Source organism: Apus apus, chromosome 3 (genome assembly GCF_020740795.1).
Source record: "Apus apus isolate bApuApu2 chromosome 3, bApuApu2.pri.cur, whole genome shotgun sequence".
NCBI lineage: Eukaryota > Metazoa > Chordata > Aves > Apodiformes > Apodidae > Apus > Apus apus.
Genome location: NC_067284.1, coordinates 71,442,782 through 71,463,035, shown reverse-complemented (window position 1 = coordinate 71,463,035; position 20,254 = coordinate 71,442,782). Strand labels below are relative to the sequence as shown.

General features: G+C 36.0%; 1 protein-coding gene across 2 annotated transcripts in view; it reads left to right on the top strand.

Moving 5' to 3' along the window:
- Nucleotides 1-20,254, top strand: part of LRPPRC (leucine rich pentatricopeptide repeat containing) — a 90,680-nt gene that overhangs the window by 59,138 nt on the left and 11,288 nt on the right. For both annotated transcript variants that reach the window (XM_051615611.1, XM_051615610.1), the window contains exons 26-32: nucleotides 4,616-4,684; nucleotides 4,942-5,032; nucleotides 8,173-8,315; nucleotides 8,422-8,509; nucleotides 11,863-11,986; nucleotides 15,639-15,727; nucleotides 19,022-19,226. In XM_051615611.1, the coding sequence (XP_051471571.1) occupies nucleotides 4,616-4,684; nucleotides 4,942-5,032; nucleotides 8,173-8,315; nucleotides 8,422-8,509; nucleotides 11,863-11,986; nucleotides 15,639-15,727; nucleotides 19,022-19,226 (809 nt within the window). The remainder of the gene's footprint in view (nucleotides 1-4,615; nucleotides 4,685-4,941; nucleotides 5,033-8,172; nucleotides 8,316-8,421; nucleotides 8,510-11,862; nucleotides 11,987-15,638; nucleotides 15,728-19,021; nucleotides 19,227-20,254) is intronic.

Here is a 20,254-nt window from a genome sequence, read left to right as displayed (position 1 = left end):
CGCATTGGTATGTTATTCACAGTGAAATTATACCGTGAAAGGCTAGAACAAGCTGTCCAGGTTTATGTCAATTATTTAACAACCAGTGCACAGTATCCTAAGCCAGCTATAGCAAAAGTTGGTACTGTTTTGGGACATTCTCAATTCTTGCTTTTCTGAAAGTCCTCTTTTTGAACAATACCATCGGGTTTCTTGTATGTAAGTTTTATGTTTATTTTCTTTAAGTATTGTGTTTAAAGAGGAAAAGGTTGCTTTAGCCAAGTAGAGAGAAGTAAATAAGCATTTTCCATATGTCATCTGTAAATTACTTAACTTTCTTAAAGTTTTTTTAAAAGTAAAATAATAATATTGGTCTGTTAGCTGTTACAGTTACTGAACAGTAATGTAAACAAAAAACTTGAATATTTCTATCATTATCTAAAAACCTGGGAAAACTTGGAATAAATTCTTCTTTGACAGGTCAGTATTTTTCCAGACAATCTGTTTTCTTTCAGCTGTAATAGATAGAAATTAGCTCAAATAAAAATGTTAGAACAGAAAACATTTTTTCTGGTGATTGGACACCTTCAATCACCTGTCTCAAGTGACAGGGTTCTAGCAAGGAGTAGAACAAATCAAATGCATTTAGTGTGTTAGGATTGTTGCATTCACATGATTTTTAAGTGCTGCTTGGCAAGAATTCTTCTAAAGATGCAGCATATTTTTTCGCTTTCTGGTTAGTTTTCCTTCCTGTGTGTGAAGGTATAGAATCGGAGAGCAAATTAGTGTAGGGTTTCGTGTTGAGCCTCAGATAATAACAAATGTAATCAAAAGTAGGGAGTGCTTTCGATAGGAAATATACCTAAGTAGGTGAGTACTGCTTAGTCTGGAGAAGAAACAGTGAAATAGTATATATGCCACTAATGAAATTATAGAATCATAGAATCATTTTGATTAGAAAAGACCTTTAACATCATCAAGTCCAACCATTAACCTATTACACTGACAAGTTCACCACTAAACCATGTCCCTAAGCACCACATCTACACATCTTTTAAATACCTCCTGGAATGGTGACTCAACCATTTCTCTGGGCAGCCTGTTCCAGTGCTTGACACCCCTTTCAGTGAAGACATTTTTCCTAATATCCAGTCTAGCCCTCCCCTGGCACAGGCCATCTCCTCTTGTTCTATCTCTTGTTACTTGGTAGAAGAGACCAACACCTCTTTACAGCTTCCCTTCAACTAGCTATAGAGAGCAGTAAGACCTCAGCCTCCTTTTCTCCAGGCTAAACAACTCTAGTTCCCTCAGCCACTCCTCTGAAGACTTGTTCTCTGTACCCTTCACCACTTTTGTTGCCGTTCTCTGGATGTGCTACAGCACCCCTCATGGCTTGGGTGGGTGTAAGCTTCACTGGGTAAGATACTGGCCAGATGCATGGACCCAAAGAGTTATGATGAATGAAGTTAAATCCAAGTGGCGACCAGTCAGAACTGGTGTTCCACCAGCTGAATGTGAGCCAGTAGTGTGCCCAGGTGGCCAAGAAGGCCAGCACCACCCTGGCTTGTATCAGAACAGGTGGCCAGCAGGAGTAGGGAAGTGACCGTTTCTCTGTACACAGCACTGGTGAGGCAGTTAGGAAGATGATAGGATAAATTGTGCATTCTGTTCCAGTACAAAGTCTAGAGGCTTCACATGAAGTTAGTAGAGACTGGGCTGGAAACAAACAAAGTGGTATCATTTTGGTTGTTTTCTGCAGAAGGTGGTTGAGGCAACCCTTTGCCACAAGATGTTACGAAGGATAAATCTTACAGGATTCCAGCCCTGAATCCACTTACTAGAAACAATGTGACCCACTGAACCCTCAATTAGTTGGGAGAGTGAAAGAGCACTAAGAGGGAAGGGTTGCTGGGTTTCCTGTCACTTTGTATTCCTCAATAGGCACTGTTAAGGAGAGGATAACAAGCTAGATGAACTTTTGGTTAGGTACAGTAAAGCTATTTTATTTATTCCAAGGGGATGTAAAAGCCAGAAAATCTCCAAGTTTAGTTTATATGCTGTATGAATTGCTTGAGACTCTGAATAGTTGTTTTCATTCTTTAAAGCAGTGAAAGTCTTAACATTTAAAAAACAAAAACAAAAGCACACAACAAAACCCGCTAAGATTTAGTAATAGATTTTTTTTTTTTTTTAGTCCATTGGAACAAGCAAACAGGCAAGACCAAAATAGCAAATGGGAATATGGAAGAGTAATTAGAGTAACAGGTTTTCACTTAATTTTTATACGCTGCATTTTTTTATTCTGTATTTTAGTCTGTTATATTGTAGAAGGTCTGCTTCCTGCTAATGCAATGTTTAAAATTCCCTAAGATGGTAAGGGATAAGCTACAAATATGGACTATCAGGCAAGCCCTGGAGATTTAGTTAATCTGACCTAGATGTTCTTTTGATGATTGAGACCTGCAGTATGTGAAAACACTTCTCAATTTCAAAATGAAACACAAAGATATATGTTGTATAACTCAGCTGTCCTTGTAGTGACAGACGCATCAATCATTTCTGAACAGGAAAGGATTTACTATAAAAAGTTTCTAGCTTTGGAGCTGTTGAGTTCATTGGCATTCGGATCAGCAGTGATATTGGAAGTTGTAAGGGAATTCAGTATTTGAATTCTACCATGTCCTAAAGAGGATTAGCTACAAATGCAGGCAACACACTTTCTTCTTTTTCATTTTCAAAAGCCTGTTGTGTAAGATGTTAATTCTTGACTTAGTTTTCAGCATATTTTATGTGAAACTGCTTAGTGGCTCTTAAAAAAACACTGAACCAGGTACCAATGAACATATATAGCTGTGGGGAAAAAAACTAATCAGAAAAAAACAAGTACCTGAAAAGAAAAAACATGTTTAATGTATACAATTTTTGAATACTTGAGAAGACACTATTTTTCTGTAACCTCTGAGACTATTTTTATAGTACAGTTAAATAAATAGATAAGAAGGTCCACATTGAAGGACTGGGGTGTTACTGTCTTCTTTTTAAAAACCTTATAATGATTGCATAAAATAGTTTGTATGGTTGACAGGATCATATGGCCTAACATTGACCGTGCAGAATGCAACTTCCTATAACTTAAGCAAATTTAAACATTTTTGATTGAAGTTTTGCAGGCTGTTTTTTTTTGTATATGCTCAATTATTTCAGAAAGATGTGATTCTAATAATTCTGCTCCTGAGGAGTATGGGAAAAGGAAATTATCCGTGTTAAAAAGACAAAGTAAAATTGACTTTTTCAGTGGTAATTGTTTCTGCTGCTTTGGAACTGAGACTCGCTATTTCTCACAGCTTTTTGTTCAAACTGCCTCTTAACATCTTTGTGAAGTGGTGTTCAAATTTTGGAAGTCGTACTTCATGTCTAAACACTAGAGGCTTCAAGAGTCAAAACACCTTTCTCTTTAAGGATGAATAGACATTTCTCAGAATCACTTTAAGCTGTATTCATTTGAATCTGAACACCTGAAATGAGAGTCCTCTCTGTAAATCATCTTTGTGCTAAAACAAGAAGAGTATAACTAAAGTAAATTTGAGTACTCTGTGGGAGGGAAGGGTAAGAGGTGAAAATGATGGATGCTTTGCACATGAGTTTTTTTGTGTCATTTTTTAGATAAGTTGGACATAAGTACTGGTATGACTGTAACATGTTTCTTCAAGAACTTTGAATTTTCCTGTTTATTTAAGAATTTGTAGAGAAACAGATACTTGGACTGTAGTCTGTTGTGCTGAGAATGGACAATACGATAGTCTGTACCAGATGGAGTTTCCAAGGATTGAAAGCTTTTTGGGAATGTGTATTCTATAGCTCTAGTCCACTTGAAACAACAAAGGAATGAATAAGCAAAGGCTCCTCAAACCTGGGATAATCAATAACAGAAAGAAGTATGGTGTATTACCTGTTATACATCAGTTCCTCTGTGTATACACACAGAAGACTAAGCCTTGGGTCTCTTTTGAGACAGAATTGCCTTACAGTTAGTGTACCTGCCATCTCCATTGGCAGTACATTACAGTTGTAAGAGTTTTTGCTCTGTAAATTCCTGGTTTTCTTACTGAGCAAGAGAAGTAAAAATCTAAAAATAGTAAATTTTTCTTTTTAGATATTAGTTGTAAGAAAATGGATAATCTTAGCAGGAGAGGGGTACCAAATGGTGGTGATGTGGCTGAGAGGCATGGTTTTCTTGCAGTTGTGTTGAATAAGAATATTTAATTGTGAAGACAGTTTAGAAACATTTGATATAATTCCTTATCATGAGTAATACAAATTATTGTTATGGGTAATGGCAATAATATTCTATTACTGTGGTGATAGCAATGATTTAACATTTCAGTTTATCTGAAGTGTATTTTAAATTGACTCTCTCACCAGCATTCAACCACAAAGGAAAATGTATTGAATAAAATGACTGCAATTTTTAAGTCTCTCATAAACGCAACCTAACTTGATTATTTATGACTTAAAGTCTCATTCAGATTTCAAAAAACAAAAGCTATAAGCATTATGTGTACATGTACTATGTTTACTTTTCTTTACCATGTTGTATGCAAAGTAATGTTTTTCTTTTTGTGGAAATATTTTACAGACTCCTGGCTTGAGAGCACACTCTGGAAGATTGCAGTGGTTTGCAAAAAAGTGTATATCAAATAATCAGGTATGTGGCTTGTAAGATGAATTCTGTGTAGCTGTCAAGAAAAATTGTTTTGAAAGATTTTATTGCTTGATTTTTATGTTTGCGAAAGGACTTTTGTGACAGGCTGATGAGGTGAACTTAATGCTCTTTGTGAATGCTGTTGTATACTTAAACAGAAACCTTATTTTAGCTGAATGCACACAGCATGTAATTGCACATTTATTGAAAAATAATTGTTTGTCTGAGGTATAACTCTTCTTCCTTCTTTCTTTTTAAAGATGGAGACATTGGAACACTTGGTAGAATTAACTCAAAATCTATTTGAATGTGATAGAGATGAGATGTACTACTACTTGCTTCAATTGTGTGGTAAGTGAGCTTGTGATCTTTTTTGTTATAATCTATTTCCTTTTGTGATTGGAGATGGGAAATAACCCTGAGCTGGAGAGGAGTTTTAACCTGATAGGCAGTTAACATGAATACCGTTTCTGAGGCATCTTGAGGGGTAGAGTGTACAAGGTTTTTTTTGCATGCAGACCTCAACACTTACTTAGAAACGGTATGCTATAAGGCTTCCAGTTGTTGCTATTGTCTTGTGTCCTAATTTGAAAGTTTACTCTATTTTGGTTTTTAATATGCTTGATTAAGAAAAACTGCTCATTTGTTATATCTTTGTAACTGATAAAAATACGGGAGTCTCCTGCAATGGGATGTAGTTTCGAAATGTGCTTTTTTTTTTTTTAAATCCACCAATTCTTTACCAGCCACAACCTAACTTTTGTATCATCTGTAGGAATGGAAAAGCTTATAAAATTTCATTTTCAATTCTATGCTGCAGACTTAGCTTAGTATATATATATATAGTGGTTTTCATTTTCCTCTTTTCTGTAGTTTTCAGTCTGTGTTGGTTTTGTTATACAGTGTATCATGCTGTGTTATATATGGCAAAAATTGTGGAAACTTTAGATATTTTAAAGTCTTGGAAAAAAACATTTTATGTAAGGTTGGACACAGAGCTCTAAATAGTAAATTGGTACATTAAAAAAAGCATCACAGGGACAGGTATGCCTTTCATTTAAGTGCATATGCATTAATCAGCCATCACAGCAATTTGGTCAATGGAATATCCTGCACTTGATCTTGAAGTAATTTTAGGCTGTTCCCCATATATAGTTTTGGATGACTAGAGCTAGCAATGTTTTAATGCCAAATAAATTCTATTAGATCCTTCTTTTTCTTTTCTTATGGTAATGGAGGAGCCCATTGCACTTAAAACAAGCAGAAGGAATGAGTACTTCCGGGAAAAAAAAAAAAAAAAGAAAATAATAATAATCACCAGAGACCCCTTTAGAACTTTGTTGCTTTTCATTTCCTGAACAGACTCAGGAAGCTTCAAAGCCAAACTGTAACTTCACCCATTGAAGAAGTGGAAAACATTTGTGGGTTTCTGTCACCATAAAAGACAAAAACCATGCACATTCCTGCTTTCAGCCATGTTAGATTGTCTATCAAAGCTGCCCCATGTACAAATACAGTAGAGAGTTGTCATTGTGCACCTAAGCCATAATTTCAGAACTATTTTAAGTGTATAAAAATATTATCAACCATTTCGTGCCAACTGTGATAAAAAATGTTGGAAACAATGTATTTGGTTTTGTAGATTCACGGAATAATTTATGCTGGAAAGAGCCTCGGGAGTTTTAGGCCAGAGCTATGAGAGCTTCCAAGTTAGGTCAGATCATGGCCTTGTGTGGTAAAGTTTTGAGTTTTCAAGGGTAGAAATCAAATAGCCTCCCTGGACAACCTGTTCCAGATTTTGATCATCCTCAGATACTCCATTGCTGCAACTTCTAACCATCACCTTTAATCTTTTGCTGTGTACTTCCAAGGAGGACTCACTCTTGCCTGTAACTGTCATTTAGGTAACTGAAGGTAGAATCTCCTAATAGCCTGTTTTTCTCCAGGTTCCCTAAAACTCATCACCTTCAACTTCCTTATTTACTCCATATCCTCTGGTCCCATGTCCATCTTGATGAATGAATTTGCTCCTGTTGCCAGCATCTCTTTTGTAGTTGTGGAGCCCAAAGCTGGACACAGTCTCCTAGATGTGGGCTTGCAAGCTTCAAAAATAAGGACAAACACATGAAAAAGTGTTAAGTTGTTCTCTGGCCTGCTCTGCTAACTGCAATAATCTGCTTTAAAATGTTATCTGCAGTCTTGAGTCCTTAAAACCAATAATTTTGTTTGATTTAAGGTAGTCACCAAGTTGACTGCCTCTCCCAGAAACTTAGGTGATGCCAGAAGCTTGTTGAAAGTGGGCTTGCATCTTGAACCAGCCCAGTTGTACATATCTGTGTTTTTGTAAACACATATATTGGAATATAGAGATTATTGCACTCTACTGTTTCAGTATTACATTATGATAGTGTTTGTAAAGCAGTATATGCTGCTTTCAAACACCAATATAGGAGTTCCAGTGTGTCATGCTGCTTCCGGGTGGCTGCTCCAGCATTTTCTTGTGTTATGACTTAGTCCAGTGGTGCCTGAGCTGCAGAACAGCTGTATTTGCTTAGCTGAACAGTGGAAGAAGAGCTGAAGAGCTGCTGTTACAGGCTGAGATACTGCTGTGTGACTAATTCTTCCATCATCCGCATTCTGACTTAGTATCCTTGCCTTGTATCTTTTCATTTCTGGGATTCTGAATTAAAACTATTGAAAGAACAGATAACAGCTAGCAGATGTTGGGCTTAGGTAGTTGCGAATAGGACCTACAACCAATGCTGTTCTGGTGACTTATGATAGGAGGCATAGGAAAGCACCTGCTGTATGTAGTTAAATAGCAATTAACGGTTTTCTTTCACGAAGTCCAACTACTAGCGTTTTTTGTACAGTGGTAGAAATATAAAATGCTAGTCTTGTTGAAAGCAGTTGAATAATGCTGTGAATTTGGTAGCAATTTATTGGTTTTCTCCTTCATAAAATTTACCTTTTACAGTCTTCAGGTACATATTTTTTTTCCCTAGCAAATAGAGAACCTGAAGGTCTAGAACATTTCTTTGACTTGATAAACTTCTGGGATGTATATGCTTGAACTCAGTAGCAACATATCCAGAAGATTTCATTTCAGGAATTTCAGTATAGAACTCAGAAGTCATACCTTAGAGTGTTAATGTTCTGTAATAATTTACAAATTTTTGTAACTGTTTTTACAATTAACAATGAAGAATATTACAATCGATGAGCTAGGAGGAATACTTCTGGAATATTTTTCAGTTGATTTCTCATTCATTTGAAAATTCATACAATCCTTTTGTGTTTTGGTTTTTTTTCTGTTTGCATCTTCTGGTGTCGTCTGTGTTGTAAAAGCAGTTTAGAACTTTTCAAGTTGATCATAAGAAACAGAAGTACATGATTAATTAATGAGTTATTTAAAAAAATACCTTTTTTAATAACTTTACGTATGCATACTCTAAATGTGCCTTTATCTGAAGAACTGAATCTTGTTTCAGAGAACAGCGGTGACTGGAGAAAGGCTGAAGCTGTTTGGACTAAAATTCAAGAAGAAAATGTTGTCCCTCGTGAGAAAACACTAGCCTTACTGGCTGATATACTTGAGAATAATGGTCAGGTTGTTCCATTTGAGGTACCTAAGGTAATTAATTGGAGCTTAACTTTACTAGCTACCAGTACTTTTGAACATATTTATTTCTGTTGAAAAATGTTAACAGGATTGCATACCTTATTTGTTCGTTTTAAAGGTTAGACATGAAGATACTAGAAGTTTAGGTGTTTCTACCGTGGAAGAAAGAAAGATGAGGATGCTTTGCAAGAAAAACAATGCAAAAGGTAAATGGAAAACCACTGTTTTATGTTGTTTCCCCCTCGCCCCCCCAGCATTAATTTTAAGTTTTCAATTAACTACAGAGCAACAGATGGTTGCTGCTGCTTTTTGTTGGTTTGCTAGTATGTTAGGAAAGGTAGCTAGCATTACCTGCCAATATTCTGCTTCAGAAGCTGACACAAGAAAGACATGCTAAAACAGTAAAAATGTTATTGAAGTACTGGCTTTTAAACGCATGTTTGAAAGCCAGTCTAGGGTGAAGTCACCAAGTTTAAAATTACTGAAGTATTGCTGGTCTGTAGTTCACTTGATACTGTTGGGTTAACATCATGTTCTAGACTTTTCAAATATGTCCATTAAACACCAGAAATAAGTTTACGTACAGGATTCATGCAACAATTCCCAGAAAGTTCCCAGGAATTCTAGGTGTTTGGTCACAATTTTGAAGACAACTGTTTCCCAGCAAAAGAGGATTCCAGTTTGGTATCATCAGCAAACTTGCTGAGGATACACTCGATCCCCTCGTCCAGGTCCTTGATGAATATGTTGAACAAGACCGGACCAAGTATTGACCCCTGGGGACATCAGTGTTTACAGGCCTCCAACTAGCCTCTGCTCCATTAATCTCAACCCTCTGAGTTTTGTCACATGGCCATTTAAGAATTCTGTATTATATCTGCCATAAAGTTACTGTTTTAAGCGAATTTTTCAGTAAATTATTCCTGCGTATTTTGTTGTTTACATGGGTATTATTTGAGAGGAAGTGATCTAGAGCTATTGGGAATTAGAGGAATTGTTTTCAATATTTTTCTTTTTTCCCTTTTTGCTGGGAAACAGTTATCTTTGTCTTAAACTATAAAAACGAAGTTGTCACTTTTATGTAACAGGATAATGTAATTTTGATGTGAATGTAATAGAGCAAAATATAACTTCTTATCAACATCAGCTTTTTGAGAAAAAAGGATTAAGTTGATCTAGTTATGTAACTAATATAATGAACTTATCAGCTCTGACATGGAGGTGTTTTGAAAATCTGTTCTCTGAAGTGCTTGATTTATGCAAAGTCATTTTTTCATTTTTATCTCGATTCTTCAGTGTGAGAACTTGACTCTAGGGGATCATGTTACACATATCCCAAACAGGTGCAATTGCTGAAACACATTTGACTGTCTTGAGAACTGAGACTTTCTTGGCAAGTTGTCATTTTCCCAGCAAATCTTTTTACTTGAAATAACTAGTATAACACAATATGATTTTGAAACCAAGAACTTTCTCTTTTGAATGCTAATGTACTTCAGTAAATTTTAGATGCCATCCGAAGAAGTAATAAGCTGATAATACCTGATCAGGCATATCTCTCAATTTGAGACTCATCTAGGTATATTTCAAACATGTTACTTGCACTGATGCAAAATAAAGAAAATAATCTGAATAAGATAATAATTCTGAGGTCTGGACTGACATGTACAACAAAACATCCTAGAGCAGGAAAAAATGCAAAAATCTGATGCAAAGATTTTTCATTCTTCACTGAATTAATAATTACAAAAAAAGATTAAAATCTATTTCCTTTTAGAAATACACTTCGTGAAGTGGGATAATTGATATTAACAAATGCTTTACATAATGTCCATGGGTGGCAAAATCCATTTCTGTATCCAACCAAAGGAAAGCAATATTCAAACACAGGGTGAAATCCTACTTCAGTCCGGAGACAGCAGATTATTTGTAGGAGTCTTCAAACATAAGGAGGTTTTGGATTTAAAAAATTGAATTGAAAACAGGTTTTCAGGAGCATTGAACAACAAACCTTCCACCAGTCAGCGAAGTGTTTGTTAATGAAATAATTAGTTACACTTGAAATAGATTAATACCAGTGGAAGAAATTTTGTTGTTGTTGAATGTGCTTGCTAGTCTACTGGTACCTCAGATTTCAGAAAAGTGAAAGTGCAATAGGCCAAGCTTTAACCTCAGAGCAGTAAGTAAACATGGTGGAGGATTTCAAGACCTTTCCTGTGTCATCCTGTTGTTGTTTTCTTGGTATTTTGGTTGACAATGCAATCACTTCTGTAATGTCAGACATCAATCATATTCTCTCTCCAACTCTCTTGTGTGTCTCTGTCTGTCTTGTATACATGAAACTCACAGACACAGAAGTGTATTTAGTATTTACCCTGATACTCTTATCCTTTATCTCTGTTCATATATATATTTAGTGTAGCTTCAAGCATCCAAAGTAGGTTATGGATGGCAATGTTAATTCTACTTGTTAACTCAATGTAAGAGTTTGTGTTGTAAAAATAAATGTTATGCATAGTCATTTTTGTGCTGAGATTTCAGGTGAGTTTTCTGTTCTTCGTTGAAGAAATTTAAGATTCAAACCAAAAAACACCCCTAACCAACAGTTTTGGTTAGGGGAGTGCAAGCTTAAAATTCCACAGAACACTGGAATAAGTGCTATTAGTGTGATACTTCTTGGAACAGTAAGGTTCAAATGAGTTTATTTCATCTGTACTTTCAAAGTATAAGAAAAAAACTTAATGCTTGGCTGTGAAATTTGTAGTGACAGTCTATGTATTTCTGAAAAGTTTTTAAAAGCAATTGGGGCTATGCTTTTGAGTTAGCAAAGAGATTATTGCTTGAGTTTCATTAAATGAAACGTGCAGTTACAGTCTAGATGTAAAAGATGATTTGTGGTTCTTAACACAGCCTTCTAATATATGTTACAGCCTGGATAGCAGTTTTAGCTGCGTGTTTATAACTGCATAATCTTGTTTCAGAAAAATAAATGACTGAAAAGTGTACTCATCATTTTTTCCCCCTTCTTGGTAACATCTTTTCATACAGTGACAGTTATTGTGAATGCATGAAATAAAACTGTTAATCAGTCAAACAAATGTGGCATAGTTTACTTGTTAAATATCTGTATATTTGTAAATTGTATGTTTTGTATAAATCTTGTCGTAGCCAAATAATTTGATCTCCCCATATTGGATTCCCCTCCTATATTATTTGTTAGATGCTGTTGTGATTGTGCACCAGAAACTGTAACTATATACCCCAGAATTAGGTGTTGCTTTAAAAATCCTGAGTCTTCCCCTCCTAACCAGCTGTGTGCTGTTTAAGCAATAACCGCATAAAGGAAAAACAGCAGTACCAAACTTTGTTCTGTGGAGGTACGTGTCAGTTGATTGTTGTGTACAAGCAGTTTTCAACAAGCTGTGACTATCAGCTTTGGGCTTGAAGTTGTAAGCAGCAGATAAATAGCTTTAAGATGGACCTTTGCAGTGAATAGCTGACTTCTTTCAATGATCAACATAATAGAATTATGACATTCCATTTTTACTTTCATTTTTAGAGGCCTACAATGTTTTCCTGAAAATGGAAGGGAAGAATGAGCTTCATTATCGTTCTTATGAAACCCTTATAAAAGCATTGTTAACAGAGAATTTTCTTGAAGAAGCCATCAAAGTGAAAACCATGTAAGTCTTTTCTGCATTTGGGGGATTCTAATTGTTTAGCAGGGGGTGTTTTAAAATATTTTCTGGATCATTTTAGATAAGTCCTTATGGGAAAATAGGTCATGACTGGTATAAGGAGTTAAAGTAAGAAATACACTAGTGTTTCATAGAGTGGTATGCCATATATTAAGAAGGCAATAAGAGTGGCAGTATGTATTGCTAATAACTCATTGCAGCTAACAGAATCAACAAATGTACTTGGCATTAGAACTGAAATACTACCCTTCTGGCAGTCTGCCTTTTCCTCTTTAGAGCAATATCCAAACAGACAATATGCCTTCACTTAGCTGCCCGTGAGCCTTCCCCTCAGTGCCCATCCCTGCTGCTGTCCTGCCCTGCCCACATTCCCTGGCAGCTGGCTGACTGCCAGATGCAAAATGGTACATTTGACTGTGATGCCAGTGGCTAGGAGATGACTGTAAACCTCAGATCCAACTCTTAGACTTCTGAAACAAATCCACCCTGCTGTCATGCATTATTAGAATCACCAGAATTGAAGTAACCTTTAGTGAGTTTTATGGTACACCACTTGCTTTAATTATTGCCTGTAATGCATGTCCTGCTCAGATTATAGACTTGAGAATAAATGTGTTACTACTTATCAATATAGAGGTAAGAAAAACAAACATTTAAGTCATATAAATCAGTTTCTTCAGCTAAAACAAGGACAGTGGTTGTCATCAAGTGTGTTCTCTCACTGAATACAGAGAATGTGGAAGTGCCTGTAGTTAACTTAGTTGATGCACTAGAGCACTATAAAAATGTAATAATTTTTAGAGTCAACTTATTTTTTGGTGTCCTGGAACAGTATAGTTTGTGTTTATTATTTTCACGTTTTCTTTAAAAGCAGTTAGATTGAAGAAATCTTTTGTTGAAAAAGCATTTGAGTACTACATTCAGAAGAACAAATATGTTCTTTCAAATAGGTCTCAGTAACTGGGCTTTATGATAAGGAACGTCTGTGCTTGATGGATATATGGCTTATATCAGGGAAAAAATAAAATTAAGCTCCTGAAACTAAAGTAATTAATAAATCTTTGTAAAGATAAGAGGGAAAAGACGTTTTAGAAGTGCAAAGAATGCTGATAAAATTTAGGTAGTTTGTTAAACATTTGCAGAAAATACTTATGTCCAAAGATGTATTGAAAGATTCTTCAGGGAAGAAGCTGGAAACTTTCTACTGAAGATTTGTGCATACACCAACTGCTTCCCTGCTCTGCATTTCAAACACTCTTTTAAGGAAGGTGCACAAAGTATTGCATATTATCAGCAATAATTTACAGGTTGGAGGACCAGAAGGAAGGTGGTGGCTTCTTCCTGATATTTTGATGATTCAGAATTCTCTCTTTAGATAAATGTTTTTGTATGCAAATCCAAAATGCAGGAGAAAAATAAACCAAAAGTTTCAAAGACTGAAAGAGGTGTGTTCTAAAGGACTAAGACATTGAACTGTGAAATATTTAGATAAAAAAAAGAAAATGGGGTTTAATGAGAGGTTCTAGTTTTGGTCATGGGTCAAAGCCAACCATCATACTAACCACTGTGCTTTTCAGAACTCTCATACTCCATCTCATAGCATAGAAGTGCAAAAGAATGACTTCCTGAGAAAAGTTTAACAGCTCACTGTTGCATCAAGACAGAAAATGCTTCATATTGGCAGTGTTCATGGTGTTCATCCGTGTATCTTTTTTTTTGTAACAAAATAATGCTTGCTTTAAGAATTTTCAGAAGTCTGTAAGTTCTGAATTATTCACTGAAATAGCTAAAGTTACTATGTGTATACACATGGTTGAGGAATAACAAATCTCTGTGATACACACACATTTCTGCATGCTCAACAATTTTTCCAGCCTCATATTACAAAGAGATTACTCTTTCAAAGCCTAAATGTGTGCAGTGGCCTGAAACTTGTGCGACTCCTAATATTTTCATAAAATACAGGAAAGCTACCTCCATTTATATAAGTAATGTCTTTTTACTGTGCTTGAAGCCAAATTTTATATTTAAATAATATCTAGACAACCTGAGTGTGAGGATTGGCATAGGCAACAAAATAAGTAATCTTTGTATTTAACAAGGTCAGATGATTTTAAAACTTCCCTACTGTTACCAGAACTGAGAAACTTCAGTGAGAAAGTGATGTGATAGAAGGAAATTGGACTCCTACTCTGCATTTGAAAAAAAATACCCCAAACAACCCAGATTACTGGTCTGCTGGTCAACCCAAGTCCAGTTGCTTTGGCATTCTAGCACTGTTTTGAGGAATATTTACTGCATTTAGTCCAAGAAGTTTTAAATAGAAATTTAGGAGTATTGGAATGATGGATTAGTTCTGTAATAGTAGCTAACATCTATTTAATCACACTAAAGATTGGAAGATTGGAGGAAGTAAATCCTTTGTTATATGTAATTTACAGTCTCATGCATGAATTGTTGACTTAAGGGCTTTGACAGATGGGACAAAGGGGGGGGGGAAAAAAGGCAGAACTGAGCAGTGGGTGCTTAGGCAGGGATTAAGAGGATTGGTTGGGAGAGTAAGAAAATCCCGAGTCCAGTGACTGCATTTGTGAGCCTGGGAGGCTGAAAGTGACTGAGAGGATAGTCATATTGTGTGCAATGTGAAGGATTTTCTTGGGATTGAGGAGAATAATTTAGCAATGACCCTGCTTACCTCCCAATCCGCTCAGCCTCTAAGTTCAAGTAGGTAGGCTGCTCAATTGTTTGCCACAAGATGATCAGTGAGGTTTATCTTGATTGCTGATATGGTAAATGGCAATGCCCCCCTTTTCTGTGTAGAGATTTTGTAATCTAGAAATGAACATTTGTAAAGTTATCCTTATATATTAAAAATGCGGCTGTATGTAATTTAGGAACGGGAACATTTTGTTGTATAAGATCAGTGTGATTGCTGGTTAGTCTCTCTTGACTAATTGTCAGAGTGTTAGAAAAGCTTTAGCAGTGTTACTCAAGTAAAGATTCTCTTTGCTAAAGAAACATGAAGTTTCTTATTACAGGAGATAAAGAATTGATAAGCAAAATACAATTTTAACATGGCTAAGGCAGCAAATGCAGTATGTTCACTTTAAAACCTGTATACATCTAGATGACAGAAATTTGAAAATTAATCAACCAAATGATATGGTGTTCGTTCATAATATGCTTTAGTTTATGTTTAAAATATACAGTGCTGAAAATAAATGTTTCATTTTTATTGCTGAAAGAATAGTTTTACGTTTTATAATTATGGTGACTATTGAAAAAAGAAGAAAAAGTATCCAGCCTAGGATACAACAGAACAATGCAGGGCATGCAGTTATTTTAGTCATCTAATATGTCAGCACTCAAGAATCTGAACCGATTGTTTAAAAAAAATCTTGTACTTTGTTTCTTTTGTTGCTCACTTCCAACTTTGTCATCTGTCAGAATGCAAAAAAAAATTATCCTTCTATAACCATTGACAGGATAACACAAAAGCTGTCTCCAGGTCGATATTTTGCAGCAATATTTTTAACATACGAACAGTAGTTTTTATAATTTCACCTTGGTGCTCAACCATTTATTATCGTATCAGAAGCATGTCAGTAATTCCTTTCTAAATGTCTGCTTCTTTTAGTGCTGAGACCCACATCAAGGGCTTCACACTGAACAGTGCTGCCAGCAGCCTCCTCATCATATCGCAAGTTAGGCGGGATTATTTGAAAGGTATGTCACAATGCTTGACCTTTACGTCACATTAATGCCTCTGCAGATTTTTCTTGTAACGCCCTTCGAATACTTGGATAAAGGAGTCCATTTAGCAAATTACCTGCTTATCAAGAGCCTTTTGTGGTAGCTGAGAGACGTAAATTACTGTACATGCATTTATAATACAGCTTGAATATGAATGTACTTGTCATTTGACCACTTAGTCCAGTTTCCATTCCATTTAACACAAGATGGGTTTTCTTAAGATGAATCACAGCTCTTCAGACATGCAAAATTTGTGCTCCAGAACGAGAGAAAGTACAGGCTTTCAAGTGCGTTAAAATTCACAGCACAAGTCATTTTGCTTTGAAAATTAACATACTTTAGAGCATCTGAAACAATTCCCAGCAGTTGTTTCTTGCATATTGTGTTGGTTGTGTGAGATACCAGATGAGTTAAATTGACTGTTAAATGTGCATGATTGTGCACTAAATGATTATAATATTGATTTAAAAACTTAATCAAATACTTTCTAATAGTTCTCGATACCAACAGTAGCAAAATACTGAGTTTGTTTTCCTTTTTAATGTAACCATGATGATAAAAAGAAAATGGTGGCTGAAGAGTATGTAAGGGTATCCAGCAAGATGGTGGGTGAAGTTTGTAGTTGTGTTATTTCAGTTCTCAGCATTGGTTGTTTTGCAGCCTCAATCTCAGCTCCACAGCGATTCATTTGACTTACTTAGTTGTTCTGTAGAACTCTTGTTAGAGAAGAAAACTCTGCAAGCACGTAGTTGCACATGCAGTGCAGTCTCTTTTGTCCTTATGCAAACGTAAGTACCGTGTTGTTAGGTATTTTCATCAGTAACTTTAAGCATTCACGCAGCAGTGTATTAAAAAAATGTATTACTCTGAATTGGGTTTTGCTTTCACACCAGAAGGCATACCAAAAAAGTAATTTTTGATTCTGCCATCAGTTCTGCTATCTGTGTATCTGCAGTAGCCCATATCCATGTAAGATCAGTTACATAAAAATACTCCAAGTGCAGCATTTAGATGCATTTTCTTACACTCTTTCCTGCAGCTGATAAACTTGTCTTCTTTCAAATTCCTTCCCCATTCAGACTCCTGTCTGACATCATTGCCAGGTGTCATTGATTAAAGTATTTGTAGTGAATGCAGTTGCTTCTCTTGCTTTTGGCAGCTTTCAAGTCCTTCAGTTGGCATTCCTGTCTGATTTTATTCTAATACATTTTCTGCCTTTATTGTCCAGCATACCATGAAGCTTTGCCGGTTCTTCCTAAATACTATACACCAAAAATCTTCCCTTCTTCAGAACATCACCGGTATTTCTGCATTCTACCAGTCTCTTGTGCCAACTAAATGATTTCTTTTTAGCTAGCTTACTATGTTCTTTGCCACATCAACCCTCTCCCTTGCTGTACTCTAGAAATCTTTACTTTGCATAATACAAAGTTTCTCAAGAGGTCTGTGGGATTACATTGGTTTGCAAAATTATTTTTGTCTTAATCTTGTGCATTGAACAAGCTCTATATTGGTGATTTAATTGAAAAGTGAGGGTTGATCCTTATTTATATTTTTATTGGAAAGATACTGGTTCTCTTTTTGTAAGTGAAGCCTTTAAAATGCAAGCTACTAAATATTTCGATCATACTGGTCATTTGCTGAGGTTCATCAATTACCCAACTAATTTTGGGGGACAGTCTTTTTGTAATATTTTTGGTGGTGAGCTCTATTTGACCTACATCCTGTAATGGCTTTCACTCACGTAAAACTTGCTTGGTTTTTCCCTTGTACAGTTTACCACCATTCTTTGCTGTGTAATGTCATGTAGTTAGAAGTTTTCATACAGGTCACAAAGTGTACTTCTAAGAGCTCTAATACCTTCTAGAAGAACTTGGCAAAACCCAAGTTACTTTGAGTCAGAGCTTGAGTTTCACAGTATGGAAGTTGCAGAGTTTATAGGAAAGCTTTTTATAAGATAACTGGTTGGTTTTCACAAGCACATGGTTACCTGCTTTTGAATACTGAAAACCAAAGGGATTAAATCATTAATACAGATTAGCAGTAATGAGTGCTTTTGCATAAGAAAAAAATGTATACCAGCAGAATTACCTAGTATGCTACTGGTACATAATTTATTGCTGTAGTGCTGCTGCACACATGCATCTTTCAAATCCTTCTCTGTCCTTGTTCCTGAGAAAACTGGTCATGCCCCATGCTAAAGGGTGCTCCACATTCACAGTTGGGAGTGAATTTGAAGTTAGTATGTGTTTTAAGTTTGCTTTTTAAATTTCGGGAATCTTGCCCCTGGTGTAATGCTCCTTTTTTCCTCAAAAAAGAAAGAGGGTGTGGGGGAGGCAGGTTGGAACGGAGGGGATGCAGAAAGAAAATGTGCTATGAAGGCAGATTAGGCATACAGGATGTTTTTTCTTCCTCTGTTGTAAAAGGTAATATTTGGTTTCTGCAGTACCTGCATATTGAATTGGAATGTTAATGCTGTGAAGTTCAAGTGGGTGTATATTATGTTAGAAGTGTTATCCCTTGGTATTATAATTATTATCTTTGATTAATTCTGCCTGTGCTGGTAAGGAGTAAGAGATTTTTACCAGCAGGGCAAGTCTTTTCTCTGTGTTTTTGCTCATGTATAACATAAATTGACAATAATTCTGGTTAGAGAAATGAGTGACTGTATCTACAGTGGGTTTAGGGAAATTTGGGGCACACAGACAGGAGATTGATTTTGTGTGATTTAACATGGGGAATTGGTATGGTTTTATGAGTTCTTGAGGTAACTGTCCAATTTTGAGTTTATTTTTGTTCTTTAAAAATTAAATGTTGGTAAGCAAAGTTTTAGTGCACATTTAGAAAGAAACCTGAATACTAGACCTTAGCAGTGTCAATAATGAATTACATTTTTAAACTGTATTCTTAAGTGTGTGACATTTTTGGGTTTTAGTAACTAAAATTGATTCTATTTTGGTGAAAAAACAAGCTGAAAAGGTAATGACTTATAAGGTCATAAGGGAGGACATTTGTGACAGCTTCTTTTCTTGAGCTGGATGCTAAAATTAACTAAATGTCGACAACCTGAATTACTGTTGAAAGTTTTCATTTGTGTGTGTGTATATATTCCTGTTATAATTCACTAAGATAATTTTGGGACCTACGTTTAGCAAGAGAATTATTTTCTGACCATGTCTTTTAAAGGGTGGGGTTAATGATACCAGCAGCATGGTTATCTTCTGAACTAAAATCTGATTCCATTTTCCCTTACTTCACTGTTCTTAGGTGCCATGGCTGTTTTAAAAGGAATACTTGACAATGGCATGTCGCCTAGTAGGGCATCAGTTATTGCACTCACTCAGGCTCTGGCAGAAAAAGGAGATATAAAGAACCTGCAAGCACTTAAAAACATGTTGGAAGACCTCACAAAATCAATGGGTGTGTCTGCCTCACTAAATGCAAATGCTATTGCATGGGCTCATACCAAGAAGTAAGTATTTCTAGGACTGGTATATGTAATTTTTCCACGCGGAGCGGTGGGAGATCACTTATATTATTCATTTCATTCTGTTTCCATTCTTACAGTGTCCTAGATGCTAAAATTACAGTTGAGCAGTGTGCTGTTGACTTCTCTTCGCGTATCATTTCCCAAACACATTTGGGATTGAAATTCATTTAGTGAAATACAGGGACGGCTATGAAGCATTTGGGAGAGCATAAGGTCTCCTCTGGTGGTGTAATTTAGCTTTGATACCTTTCTTCTAACATTATGCCTCATGTATAGTGTTCTCCCTAGTGTTAGATCAAAGGCCCTAGCAAATCTGACTGTAAAATTGAATTACTTCATCAATATAAATGTAGAAAAGCTTGGAACTCAGAACCCACAGAAACAAGAATCTGCTACCTGTTCAAGTGGTTGAAATGACAAAATATTGTGTTTACCCTCAAAATGTGAAAGCCAGACATATATCTGAGGAGTAGTTTTAATTTTTTGTTGTTAAAATTGTAGGGTTCCTGTGTCTAATTTGGCAAGAAAGCTGTAGAGCTGTGTAGTTCATAACAGATACCTCATTGCCTGAGGCATGCTAGGCCAGAGAGAATAGTCAAGTGTTCAGAGCAGCAAGAGGTCTTGACTTGAAGGATAACCACGCAGGCCAGTTCCAGTAGTGAGCTCACTATATTTTCAGCCACTAAAACCAAGACTGATCCTGTAAATACTGTGTGGTTGTCAGCACAGAGTTCTAGGAGCTGCATTGACTTTTGACTGAATTAAATGCTCCAACAGGGGAGATACTCAGGATATGTCTCATAAGCTGCATGTTTTCCTGTCTTCCAATGCCATAAAGGTGCTGGAAAGCTATCCCATTTTCTTAAGATGTAGATTGGTGACAGGAATAAAATAAATCACTGTATGCAAGCACAGGTTATTTAAGCAGCATCCATACCAAAACTCAGTTGGATGTATGAAAAGACTCGGCAGCAGCATAAATAATATACACCTTACATATTCTTAAATAT